The sequence below is a fragment of the Hakea prostrata genome, chromosome 5 (genome assembly GCF_041222555.1).
Source record: "Hakea prostrata isolate BN-2017 chromosome 5, UWA_Hpros_2, whole genome shotgun sequence".
Taxonomy (NCBI): domain Eukaryota; kingdom Viridiplantae; phylum Streptophyta; class Magnoliopsida; order Proteales; family Proteaceae; genus Hakea; species Hakea prostrata.
The window spans coordinates 29,190,445-29,203,131 of record NC_142604.1 but is presented as its reverse complement, the minus strand read 5'-3'; the positions used below and the strand labels follow the sequence as shown (position 1 = coordinate 29,203,131).

The 12,687-nt window shown below is 41.6% G+C and overlaps 1 protein-coding gene across 8 annotated transcripts in view; it reads right to left on the bottom strand.

The window, feature by feature from the left end:
* Positions 1-12,475, bottom strand: part of LOC149015792 (protein FAR1-RELATED SEQUENCE 5-like) — a 40,270-nt gene extending 27,795 nt beyond the window's left edge. For 2 of the 8 annotated variants that reach the window (XR_016173464.1, XR_016173463.1), the window contains exons 1-2: positions 11,399-12,475; positions 10,959-11,201 (exon numbers count right to left, since the gene is read on the bottom strand). Coding sequence is in view for 5 of the 8 variants with exons in the window: in XM_089155615.1 (XP_089011741.1) it covers positions 11,127-11,201; positions 11,399-11,968 (645 nt within the window). In the remaining 3 variants the exon portion in view is untranslated. Of the gene's footprint in view, positions 1-9,928; positions 11,202-11,398 lie in introns of those variants that run through there. The other 6 variants (XR_016173465.1, XM_089155616.1, XM_089155614.1 and 3 more) reach the window with 4 other exon arrangements.
* Between the last annotated feature and the right edge of the window lie 212 nt (positions 12,476-12,687).

Here is a 12,687-nt window from a genome sequence, read left to right as displayed (position 1 = left end):
AAATACTTAGTGTGTATTTCTTGTATTAGGCACTCTCTTTCAAAGATGTCAGACATAGTTGGGCAACACGGGAGGCCACTGACAGCTGATAGAAGGAAGAGCGAGTGTAATTACTACAAGAAACAAATAGGAGGAGATAGGGCCACTAGACTGAAGGTGTAAAATCCAGCTTTTACCTAACCTTGACCCAACCCGGTCATTGTCGTGTTTGTAGGTCCGAAGACCCAAAGTGGGGATAGGAGGGACTTATGGGCCCTACTGATTGATGACGTAATGTCGGAACTTCAGTTTATGGACATTGATGATGCTGCTCCTTCCTTGAGCAGATTACCAGTGTTAAGTTAGAATCTGCGCACTGATGAAGAGTGAGACAGTTGAGATATCAAACGGACTCCGGTGCAAAATCCGAAGGTACTCCCTAAAACTAGACCTCTTGAGTGAACTGTAGGAGAAAACCTCATGCAATTTGACTTTGTATAGCCCTCCAAGTCCGCACCTAAAGTTGCTGAACTATTCTGTAAAATTCTGCAGAAACATGTTTTGGTCGATACTATTGGTCGATACTATCGACCAACAAGTTTGTTGAACCCAGATTTAAAGATTCTTGGAATATTCTTTTCTATTTATTTATTCCTCGAGACTGGAGCCCTATTCTCGCGTTTTTAACATCTGGGAACGTGGGAGAGCCTCCCAAGAACTCCTCCTTGGTAGTGGTGAAGCATCTTCTTCATCAATCATTGACAACCACTATTTCCTACTTTCTTGTTCCACTTTAAAGGTATGACTCTCTCTCTCCTAATCACTTTTTCACTCATCTTTCCTCTATTTCATTGTTGGGACCATGGCCAAGGTGCTGCAACCTTGCATACACCTTGCCATGAACCTTCTAAACCCCATACAATGATGTTTTCACCGATATGACTATGATTGATTCACCTCATGATCATTAACTACACATTTCCATGATTTATTGCTTACCAACTTGCTTTATTTACCAAAACTGAGATGAAGCTTATGATTAACCTAATATATACCTTGCATATGAGTTCAATGTTACTTCTAAATGATTCCCTACCTAAATCCCCCATGTTTTCCCCTAATTTGCATTGAGATGTAGCCAATGCCATGACCTACAACTCTTAACCTTAATATGTCGATTTGGGGATTTCCAAATGGACCATTGGATTATGAAAGTTTCTTGATAATTAATGTCCCCATGTTGTGCTTAGACTATCCTCCAAGTTTCGTGTCAATCCGAGACCTGGAAGACCAAATCTGGGCAAGAATCCAAAAAGCCAGCTTGCTGTCCTGGAATTGATTTGGTCGATACTATCGACCAAATGTATCGACCAATAGAGTTGTTGTTAGCAACTTTTGCCTAGTTCTGATTTGTTTGATCTTCAATTGTTCTGATTCCTTCTCTAACCTTTCATATATGCTTGTTTAGGACTTTAAGGCTATTTGGGCCACTTGCTTGTGATCTTGGACCATTCTCATCTCCGATTCAAGGTAAGGATAGTTATCGATACAATTACCTAAGATATGGAATCTTGACTTGGTATCCCTAACTTAGTAAATATAGTTTCTATTTCATATCCTTATCATGTTAGACTTGCTACATATGTCTTTCAACAATAGCTTTGTGTCTACATTATGTTATTTCAATGTCTTATCATGTTTATCAATTTCAATATATGATGACTTATGTCAATGTCATGAATTGAATATTTATTATGATGTTGTATCTTGTGAACTGATATGATGAACTTGGGCATGTGATTGCTTAAGTATAACTTGGGATTGAGGGGTACCCTACTGGTGCTTCTATCCTTGGACATCGGAGGGAATAGTATGGGACGTTCTCCGAAGGTGTCTATCGACGCTTCCCGGGTTATTGAATGACATACATAGGACTTGTCTAGATGTATAGCTAGGATGTCCCTATCATATCAGACCCGATTCGGAAGGGCATTCAGACCGAACAACCCGTGGTAGTGGTATGGATTTGTGGGCGCTCAAGACCGGTATCCAATCCGTGAGAGGACATAAATTGCATTACGGTTACCCGAAAGGGGCCATTTATTGATAGGGTTGCAAATGGCTAGACTTGGGCTCACGGGCACTCAAGACCGGTGAAATGATCCATGAGAGGGACGTGAGAGCTTCCCGTTTACCATTTGTGGATGACCAATAGGGTTGATGAGTCCGGTGGGTAATATCCGTGACTCTAGTGTGAAGGATACTGGAAAGGATCCCGAGAGGGGAGGAATGAACGTATCTGGAACTGACATTATATAATTAAGTAGATGACTTGCATTGGGCTAGGCTATACCTTGACATGTGCCAATACTTAGACCAAACGGTGATGTGAGAGAGTGGTGACCGAAACCCCCAACCATGGATTTGTCCAAGAGGGATGCAGGACCCAATTTCCCCCGGTGATGAGTGACTGAGACTACCTAAAGAAGTATGGTGCTATGACTTAAAGCATGTCTACCATAGATGACGAGCATACTTAGAATAAAATCATATTGCATTATATGCTTCATATCATCTGCATCATGTTATGATTATCTTGTGGTTTATGTGTGGTGGAATAACTTCCTTGCTGAGTTCTTTTGAACTCATTCCTTTTCTGTTGCAATATTTTGTTAAGCTATTCTACAGGTGATTACTCTGATGACACCCTCCCTGAGGCGGACCCGGATACCTCATACTACTATCCGGAGACTAGCTACGTTGAAGACTTCAGTGACCATACCGAAGAAGATTACCCGGCGTACCAGGTTAGTCCTGGAGTTGTATGGGAGCAGTCATGTTGGATCTCCATGGTCCTCACCTTTGAGGAGGACATATCCATTGTGGAGGAGACTTATGAGTAGTTACCCCTTCTTTTTGTGACAATTAAACTTAGAAGAATTGTAATAACTTTAACTTACATTCATAACTTGAGACTTGTACTTAACTAAATTTTGACCTCACTTCCGCTTGGTGAAGGAGTGGATTCCGCCCACTGTCTTCTTATTTATTTGAGTTGATATTTATTTCCGCACTCTGATTATCCTTGATATCTTATTCCTGAATTCTATTTTATTGATTGTAGCTTAATATTGATTGTTCATGATTGTGTTATTGTCGATGTGGCTGATGTGGTCTCTGAACTATGGATCTTCGGGGCTGTGGATCACATCCCTCGTATGCCAGATAGGGTACCGGCTGGGTGGATGTGACAGAAGGTGCATCTAGCTGGTGGAAACAGGGATGTAGTAGGGTGCCCAAAGGTGCCCGTAGAGGTCAAGAGGGCAATGGCCTCATATATTACTGGGGGAAAGCAAAAGAGGAAAGATAAGAGAACATAGAGGGAGGAGTTCGAGGATGCATGCTTAAATGACCTTCCAGATCCCGAGGATTATGGTCTGGATGAGCCAGGAGAGTATGGATGTGACCCTGATCCAAAGGCCGATCAGATCAGGAGGGCAATGATGATGAGTAAGGAGCAACAGAGGGTTGATGACATGAGGAGGAAACAGAGGGGTCTGGGGTTGTGGGTCCTCAGAGAGCCAATAGGTATGGGAGGCACAGGCAGCTCCCAAGTCCCTATGAGGAGGACGCAAAGTGTGCTGGAGGTTCCTATCCCACGGGCCCCTACAAGGGGTCAAGCTTCGTCAGCACATCCTACAGATCCGGATCTTAAGATTCTTCGCAAATGATCCGGCCCTATTTGCAAGGCCTGAGCATAAACAGAGAAAGTTGAAGCACTTATGGGGGAGTGTGAAGGAAAAAGCGGGGATGACTTTCTCCAAATGGGCTTATTACCATAGTATTACAACACATACAACCCAGGGGCCCCACTATAGAGATATGATTAAGGAGATAAGCAAGGCTGGGAGTGGTGTACAAGGCCCCACTCCATATGAGATATATAATGTCTATATGCCTAAGCATAAAAAGGACTTAAATGAGTATATTAAGGGATTAAAGCCCATGTGGGCTCATTATGGAGTGACTATAATGGCTGATGGTTGGACTGGTCCCACTAGACAGTCCATCATCAATTTTATGTTGAATCGTGATGGGAGGACAGTGTTCCTCAAGTCAGTAGATGCATTCGGTGATAAGAATGATGCAAAATATATTTATAAATTATTAAGCAAGTGGTGAAGGAGGTTGGAGTGGAAAATGTGGTCCAAATTGTGACTAATGATGGCTCCAACTACAAGAAAGCTGGGTTGAAGATGCAGGAGAACTCCAGGCATCTAAACATATAGTATTAATTTTCATTTTTAAATACATATATTTACATTACATGTACACTTTATAACTTTGTATTGAACTATTGATGCCTTGATGGATAAATAAATATAAGCTCTTTTGGACTCCATGTGTTGCTCACTGCATTGACTTAATGTTGAAGGACATCAGAAAGGTCAAGCTTGTGAAGAAGACCGTGGAGCAAGCCCGACAAGTTAGCACCTTCATCTATGACTACACATATGCATTAAGGATGATGAGGGACAAGTGTCAGGTGAGTTAGTGAGGCTGGGCATAACCAGATTTGCTACTAATTGGATAGCATTGCAGAGCTTTGAGAGTAGGAAGATTGGCCTTAGGAGCATGTTTGCATTAGACGAGTAGTTTAGCTGGGAGGGTTCTTCATCCATGGGAGAAAGGAGAGCACAGTTGACCATACTCGAAGAGACTTTCTGGCATAATGTGAAGATAGTGGTGAAGATACTTGAGCCTATGGTGCATGTGTTGAGGAAGGTAGATCAGCAGAGAAAACCTACTCTACCACACATATTTGCTGCAATAAAGAGGATGAAGCAAAAAGTTGCTCAGGTCCACCAACAAGGCAACAAGAGGATCCTCGAAATCATCAAACTTAGATGGCCACCTATGTTGCAGCATCCACTGCATAAGGCTGGTGAGTTGTTAAATCTAGTTGCAGCATCCACTCCATTACACCTTGGTAGTTTTCTTGTTGGATCTTCATCATTCCTCTTGCTTTTGCATCACAAGGTATGTGATCATCCTCCTCTCTTCTCCATCTTTAGTTTTCTTGAATTTTTCTTTTCTTTTCCAACTGAGAACAGTGGGGTTGATGTTGCATTTCTGTTGCAACCATCACTCCACTCATTTCTCTACTTTTTCCTAAGGATTTAAGGCTTGATGGATGATCTTAATCAAGATCATCACTTGCTTTTGAAGGAAACCATGTCTTTATCTTCTTTCTTATTTTGATTCAAAGTTCTTCATGCTTAGATCTGTTTTTCTAGAAGTTCTGTACATGTTTTCCATGATTTCTCTATTAGTTTAGTAATCTATCATTCTTTAGTTTCCCCTCCATGAATTTGCCATGATTTCTCCAAGAACCCTAACTGACCTATTTATGGTAAGTTTTATTTCCTATTTTGTGACTTTAGGACTTGATATTCTTAGGGTTTTGAATTCTCCTTTAAACCAATTCACTATCATAGTATTCCCTTCTTGTTTGGTGGCAATTCGACTCACAAAATTCGGATTTCGGATCAGAAATCCCTGTTTTTGTCTGTCACTGACTCTGTTGGTCGATTGAGTCAGTAGACCAATCAATTGACCAATGAAGACAGTAGCCTCTGTTTTGGTTTATTTTTGGTTGATATGATTCCTATCTTCTGGAGATCCTTCCTAATAAGGTATGTACATTGTCTAGGATCCCCCTTCCAAGTTTAGAAAATATCTTCCTTGATTCTCGGGATTCTTTGCGAATTATTTAAGGTAATGATAGTTGTTTTTTTAATTACATAGGTTGCATGATTTAGCTTCCATATTTGAATCTTTTGATTTATTTCCATAAATAGATTCTTATATTGATGTACTACTGATGCAACTACTCTAATTACAGTAGCATTACTTGTTTACATTATTTAATTTATGTATGACTTTACTTGTTAATTATATATGAGTTGGATCATGTTCTTGATTACTTTCCATATGGGGAGTTACTATATTTGAGATATGATTGATTGACGATTGTGACTGATTAGGTATGGTTTAGAAAGGAGAGGCGTCATTTTGACACTTCTGTCCTTGGACATCAACGGGAATATTATGGGATGTTTCCGAAGGTGCCCATTGAAACCTTCCTAATGCAGTGGATGCTGCAACATAGGCGGAAACTGTTGACATCAATACTGTTTTCTTGTTTTTCTGCAATTTCAGAATTGATCCTAAGAGTTAGGGTTTTGAAAATAGGTATCCTAATTGGTTTAGGACTCTAAAGGTGTTGGTTAGGGTTAGGGTTTACAGGGAGGCTAAGGAAGGTAATCCTTAAACAGCTTAGGGTTTGGTTGAGGAATTAGGGAGGTACTAGAGTTTAAGTGAAATTGTTTGGTTTCTAGAGGAAGAAGATGAAGTGCAGGATATTTTGCAACTAAGACAGATGGGGCTGTGTAGGGATTTAGAAGTAGGGAAAGAGAGAGGAGAGAGGTGTGATCTTAGGGGAGGGATCATAGGGAAAAGGGGATGGAGGTTTCTAGGGTTTTCTGCAGGGGACGTGTGCTGCTGCCTTAGGAAAGAAGGGGTAGGAGAGGTTTGCACAAGGCTGGGGTAGGGGATGAGGGAAGGGGAAGGGGGGTTGGGGATATCTTACTTGATTGGGGAAGGTCTTGACACTCAATGGCGACTGAAATTGGGGTGTTCCTTGCTGCCACAAGCTGAAGAGGATGAAGAAGAAACTTGCAGAATGTTAAAAACACTCGTATCCCTCAAAACCCAGGTCGTGGACTTGCTTCCCACGACTGTTAAGTCTGCTGATTTTATTCAATACTCAAAACTAATTTGCATACAATGAGTTTTTTATAACCTCAAAATTAAGGGAAACCTACTTGGACTCAACTTAGGGAATCCAATTTGAATTAGAACTCCCTATTACAAGCAGACTTCTAAACTAGAAAATGACTCTTAAGTAAGAGTTCCTAAACAAATCCAACTTGCAACATAAGCGATCAACTTTAACAAGGAGTCCTACTTGAAACTAGATTCCAACTAAGGTTCCTAATTCCACCAGGCCCCCCCCAACTAAATTAAAAAAAAAAAAAAAAAAGATTTTTCTTCTAAAAAAGGGGGGGGGAAGGGGGGGGGGGGGGGCGGGGGGGGGGGGAGAAAAAAAAAAAAAAAACCCCCGGGGGCCCGCCCCCCCCCCGCGGGGCGCGGGGGGGGGGGGGGTTTTGGGGCGGAAAAAATAAGGGGCGCGCGGGTGGGGGCAAGAGGGAAAACACGAGGCCCCAGCGGGGCGCCCCCCACAAAAACAAAAAAAAAACAATAAGCCTTTTCCCAACTAAATGGGGTCGGCTACATGGATTCTTGCCCTCCAATCAGTTCTGTTCAAGGCCATGCTAGATACAAGGCCTAAGCTATACATATCCTTTCTCACCACTTCTCCTAAGGTTATCTTAGGTCTACCCCTAGCTCTTCTAGTTCCTTCAATATGGATTATATCACTTCTCCGAACAGGAGCATTTATAGGTCTCCGTTGAACGTGGCCGTGCCACCTCAAACGACTTTCCCTAAGCTTATCACTTATGGGAGCAACTCCCGACCAACTCTAATATGATCGATCTATCCATCCTAGTTGCCACCATCCATCAGCACTCACGCAAGAGTTTATCAAGATCAAAGCCAACACTGCACGACATCATAGCGGGGACAACGGTCCATAAAATTTCCTAAGCAATGGAATACGGATCACAAAGACCGGATGCACCTCTCCACCATCACCTATTTTAATCTTTGGGAAACCTCATCTCTAAATCACCCTTACTTATGATTGAACCTAGGTACCTAAAACAACACTCGAGGAATTCTTATCGTCAAGTATCACCACTTCATCATCTGCCCGATCATGACTAAAGTTACAAACTAGATATCGCTTGATCTACTAAGTTTAAAGCCTTTGATTCCAAAGCTACTCTCATGATTCTAATTTGGTATTAATCCCCACGGGTCTCACAATCAACACAATATCATCCGAAAAGCAACACGGGGGACCTCATCTTGAATGCTTTGGTTAATTCATCCATTACCAGTGCAAATAGATATGGGCTAAAGTTGACCCTTGATGTAGCCCAACGTATCGGGAATTCACTTGTCCCCCCAGCAACACTAGTCACCGAACCATCATACATATCCTAACTATATCTACATATACGCAACACTCCTCAGTACGCCAAATTAACGCCAGGGACCATCAAAGCTCAGGTCAATAAATACCAATGAAGGTCTTTCCTACATTCATACCTTCCAAAGTCTCCTAATAAGAAATAGCCTCCGTGTAGATCTTCCGGCATAAACCCAAATGGTCTCGGCGAGTTAAGTGTCTCAACCGGGTTTCAATTATTCTTCCCATAATCATCGATGGCTCATCAATTTAATGCCCATAGTTATTACAACTTTGAATATCTCCTATTTTGTAAATTGGAACCAAACACTCTCCTCCAACATCGGCATCCGGCCATAATCTTATTAAACAACAGTCAACCAAACTAGCCATGGGTTCCTAAGCTCTTCCATACTAAGGGATTTCATGGGACCGTGTCGGAGTTTCATCCTCCTTAAAGCCTACCCGGACAGAAATTCACGATATAAGTTGGACACCAGGCCTGGTGAAAAGTGTAATCGTCCGAAACATAAGTGCTGAAGAATGCTCATTTAGTAAACTAGAGAAATAGGTTTCATCTTTTCTTAAATCCTCCTCACAAACTAATACTACCATCCCATTAATACATCAACATGGCAAGATCACCTCCTACCCTCATCTAGCTATCTATAAAAGATTCCCCCCTTGTGCCCAACTATTGTATAACTCTCAACTCCCTGCCCGAATTCTTAGCTCATTTCTATCTAACCTATACCTGAAGATCCTCAACATCCTTAGTCTTTGCCATGTCTTAAAACAGCCTATTCCTAATGGCAGCTTGAACCTCACTATCCCACCACCACGCTCTCATAAGAATGGATCTTTCCTTTTGATTCACCTAGAACATCCTAGCCACCTCTAATACACATAGCCATCTCATTCCACATTGCATTGGTATCCCCTAAAATCCACTTGTTTGACTACCATAACGAAGGATTTAGAGTACTCTCCTCAAATTCCACCATCTTACGGGATAGTTTACCTTAGACCTTTATGTGTTCTTGGGACTAAGCACATATCCAAGACCACAAGTCTATGTTGTGCGATTAAGCTCCCGGTATCACCTTGCAATCCTTGCACAACAATCTATCAGCCTTCAGTTAGGAAGAAATCTATTTGGCTATGCTGTCCACGAAAGTAATTAAATGCTCATTCCTTTGAAGTAAGTATTATAATAGATAGATCAAAAGCGAGCAAAATCCAAAATTGAAATCCCCTGCATTCCTTTCTCCAAAACCATAACCTCCATGAACACTCTCAATCCTCTTTGATCTTCCAATATGTCCATAAATCACCTCCATGATAATCCCCGACGAATCTGGAATCCACCCATATTCCCAAAATCTAGCAGACTCATCTAGTCCACGAGGTGCATATGCACAAATTATATTCGAACTCTCTCCATTACAAGCTGATAGCAATAATCCATCACCCACCAACATCCACCACATCATTAAATCTATCCACAAACATATTAGATCCCAGATACCAAAGAAAGCACAACGGCACCCCATCAGTCTCGAAGCAAGAAAACCCCAACATCATCAACAAGCCACCGAGAGATCCAGAAGATGCCAAAATCCAGAGGACAGCTCGAGGGAACACCGCACCGGGCCGGGCGGGCAGGGGAGTAGCACCGCCCAACCCACCGGGCCAAGGGGCGGTCTTGGGGAACGCTAGCGTATCAATAAGGGATCCATGAAAAAGGTTTGGCTAGATTTTTCCGGTGCCCGGCAGGGCGGAGTTGACTGCACACAAGCACATCTGCTGCAATATTTCAATCATCACCTAAACTTGGATTTCACTAGAGCAAGTCAATTCTCTGGGGAAGATAACGTGACTCCTTCATGAGCCGTATTTTAGATTCAGATTTTAAGGTGATAAAGCATCATTGTGCCTCTGAAGATGATCCCCAATCCACCCACTGAAGACCCTCTTGGCAGCACTACATGACAGCTGACTCTAGTCACCCCAACAGGTGGCGGACTCATCCATTTGTACATGTCTCTCGCCATCCAATAGTTGATTCGGCATCAAGTACCAACTTGGCTGCTGCATACTCCTCATACGCTCTCTCAGCAATGCAAATCATTTCTGTTTCTTTAATTTTCTTATAAATATGTAACAAATGGAATAAATAAATTATGTTTTAATTTGCTAATTGTCCATGTGACAATTTTCTATCCTTTTCTTGATCTCGACTTTCTGTGCTCTCTTTTTCTTCTTAGTTACTACTTTTATCATTCACAATCCCAAAACATTAGCTTTTTCCCTATTTCTCTTTTATTCTTTAGAGCCCTAATCCATTCTACCCCTTCCCACATCCTTCTATTGAAATTCAGCTCTTCAACCAGGATATTGAAAGACAGCACAAAAATGGTTCAAGATCTCGATCTCTAGGCCCATCTCGCCAACTCAAGAATGAGAGTTGGCTTAAGATCTCGAGGAGCTCTAGCTGAGTTGGTGGGATTTTTTCCCCAACTTGAGGGGTATGAGGGGTCGTTTAGGGATAAAACCTAAAATTTGTTGTCCATCCTATTACAGCCTTTCTGAACACAAAAGTTACCTCAGATTAAAGAAAAATAGCATAAATATGAGTTCCACTAAGGACCCCAAGGGGGAAATGACTATGCTAAAAGTGAAACCTTAAGATGGTCTGTTGTACACATCATATACTCATATAATAATGCTCAAAATTCTAAATTCAAACAAGACTGATACATTACACACATTTATGGTTTAAATTACAAAATTCAAATGATAATCAAATCATCCAACTTACAACTAGAGAGACAAAACTCAAGGCCTGATCGAAGCTTGTCTCACGCATCACGCGAGATCTCCTTGAGATCCTGAGACTTCTCCTACCATGCATAAAAATTGACTTCTTGTGATATTTACAATCAACTGATTAGATGCCTCTTCAAAATCTTGCAACTTTGGTCCTCAATTAATTTGGGCTACTTATCCACATTTTATATTTATTCACACCTGAGACTGCAGATTTCCTTTCTTGCCTTTTTTTCTATAACAAATAATCCCAGGCATATAAAGCTTATCAATTGGAATGGCACAGAAAATTTGTACTAGAGCAATCAAATATGCAAGAAAGACAGAACAGCATAGAATTGATAATGGATTCATCGCTGATTGACAATAATTAACTTAGAAAATTGCGGATGAAATCACAATTTATATATTGCAGAAAAGGTAAAGACTAACCGGAAATGGTCCACAGATGGAAGTCTTCCGGTAACCAAGAATAATCAGTGGATGACTGTGCTCCTTCACAAATTTTGAAATAATCCACTTCCCAGAATTTAGTTTCTTTGCAGCCATCATTGCTTTGCAACCAACTCTCGTAGTTGCCCGTGGCTTTGATCCAGCCTTATTACGCTTATCAGCTACTCGGAAACCCTCTTTATTACACACAAATTCCCGAGCAATAACAGCACGGTCACGCCTCGAGCGACCTAGTCTACTCCAACGGATTACAAATCCAACGCGATCAGCATATGCAGAATAGAAGGCATGAACAGCTGTTTCAGAATCGAACTCCATACCAACTCTTGGTTCAGTTGGGTCCCCTTCACTTGCAACTAATTCCCTTCCTGAGGTACTCTCAGTGTTCTTACCCACCTCCTCAGCTTGGTGAACCTCCCCTTCGACAGAACTTTCAATTGTTTCGTTGAATGGACCTGCTGGAACTTCCATATCTATGAGGCTGATCAAGTCCTTCCTATTAAGGCCAAAACCCACTGCGACGTCACAGTTCATGTTGTTATCTTCCATACCCACAAACTATTTTCACAAATTAGAACAATCCACTGTTCCATATGAACTGTTGGTTTACCAGGTATTCAGGAAAATTTTCACCAGCACCCCATTTCCGCATTCAATGTTCAAAACCAGGAATAACCCTGAAAACCCCAAATTCTAGAGTTCAATAACCAAATAAAAAGAACCCAAAGCAGATACAATGACGAATAATTTGAAGGAAAAAGATTCACCAAATAATTGTGACAGCCAGTTTAATGGTGGAAGGGTTTGAAAACAACTTTCAGTCCCATCTTCGTTTGAGTGGAAGGGAGAAGAAAACTTCAATCCTAAGAAGGTGAAAGCATTACAGGATTTGTCTACGGTCCTTGGCCGATCCAGATTCTAGAGATTAAGAACGTCGATGGAAGGAAAAGGGAAACGAAAGAATCGTACTTTCGTCATTCCGGCCGACGAGAATTTCACCTGGAAAGGAAGTTCCTTCCCACGATAGAAACTGAGAAGTCGTCTACAGTTTGTGCAACCGGGTCTATGTTCTAAAGCGTAGCTCAGCTTAAGTGATTGGACCACGTGTTCTATCACATTGGACTGACCAATGCCTTGACGAAGGTTTTTTTTTTGTTGGGTGGGGGTGGGGGTGGGGGTGGGGGTGGGGCGTGGGGGCGATAACGGAGATTTAACATTTACCGAGTGAAAAATTTTTTCTGGCAAGAATTTATAGACTAAAATTCCGT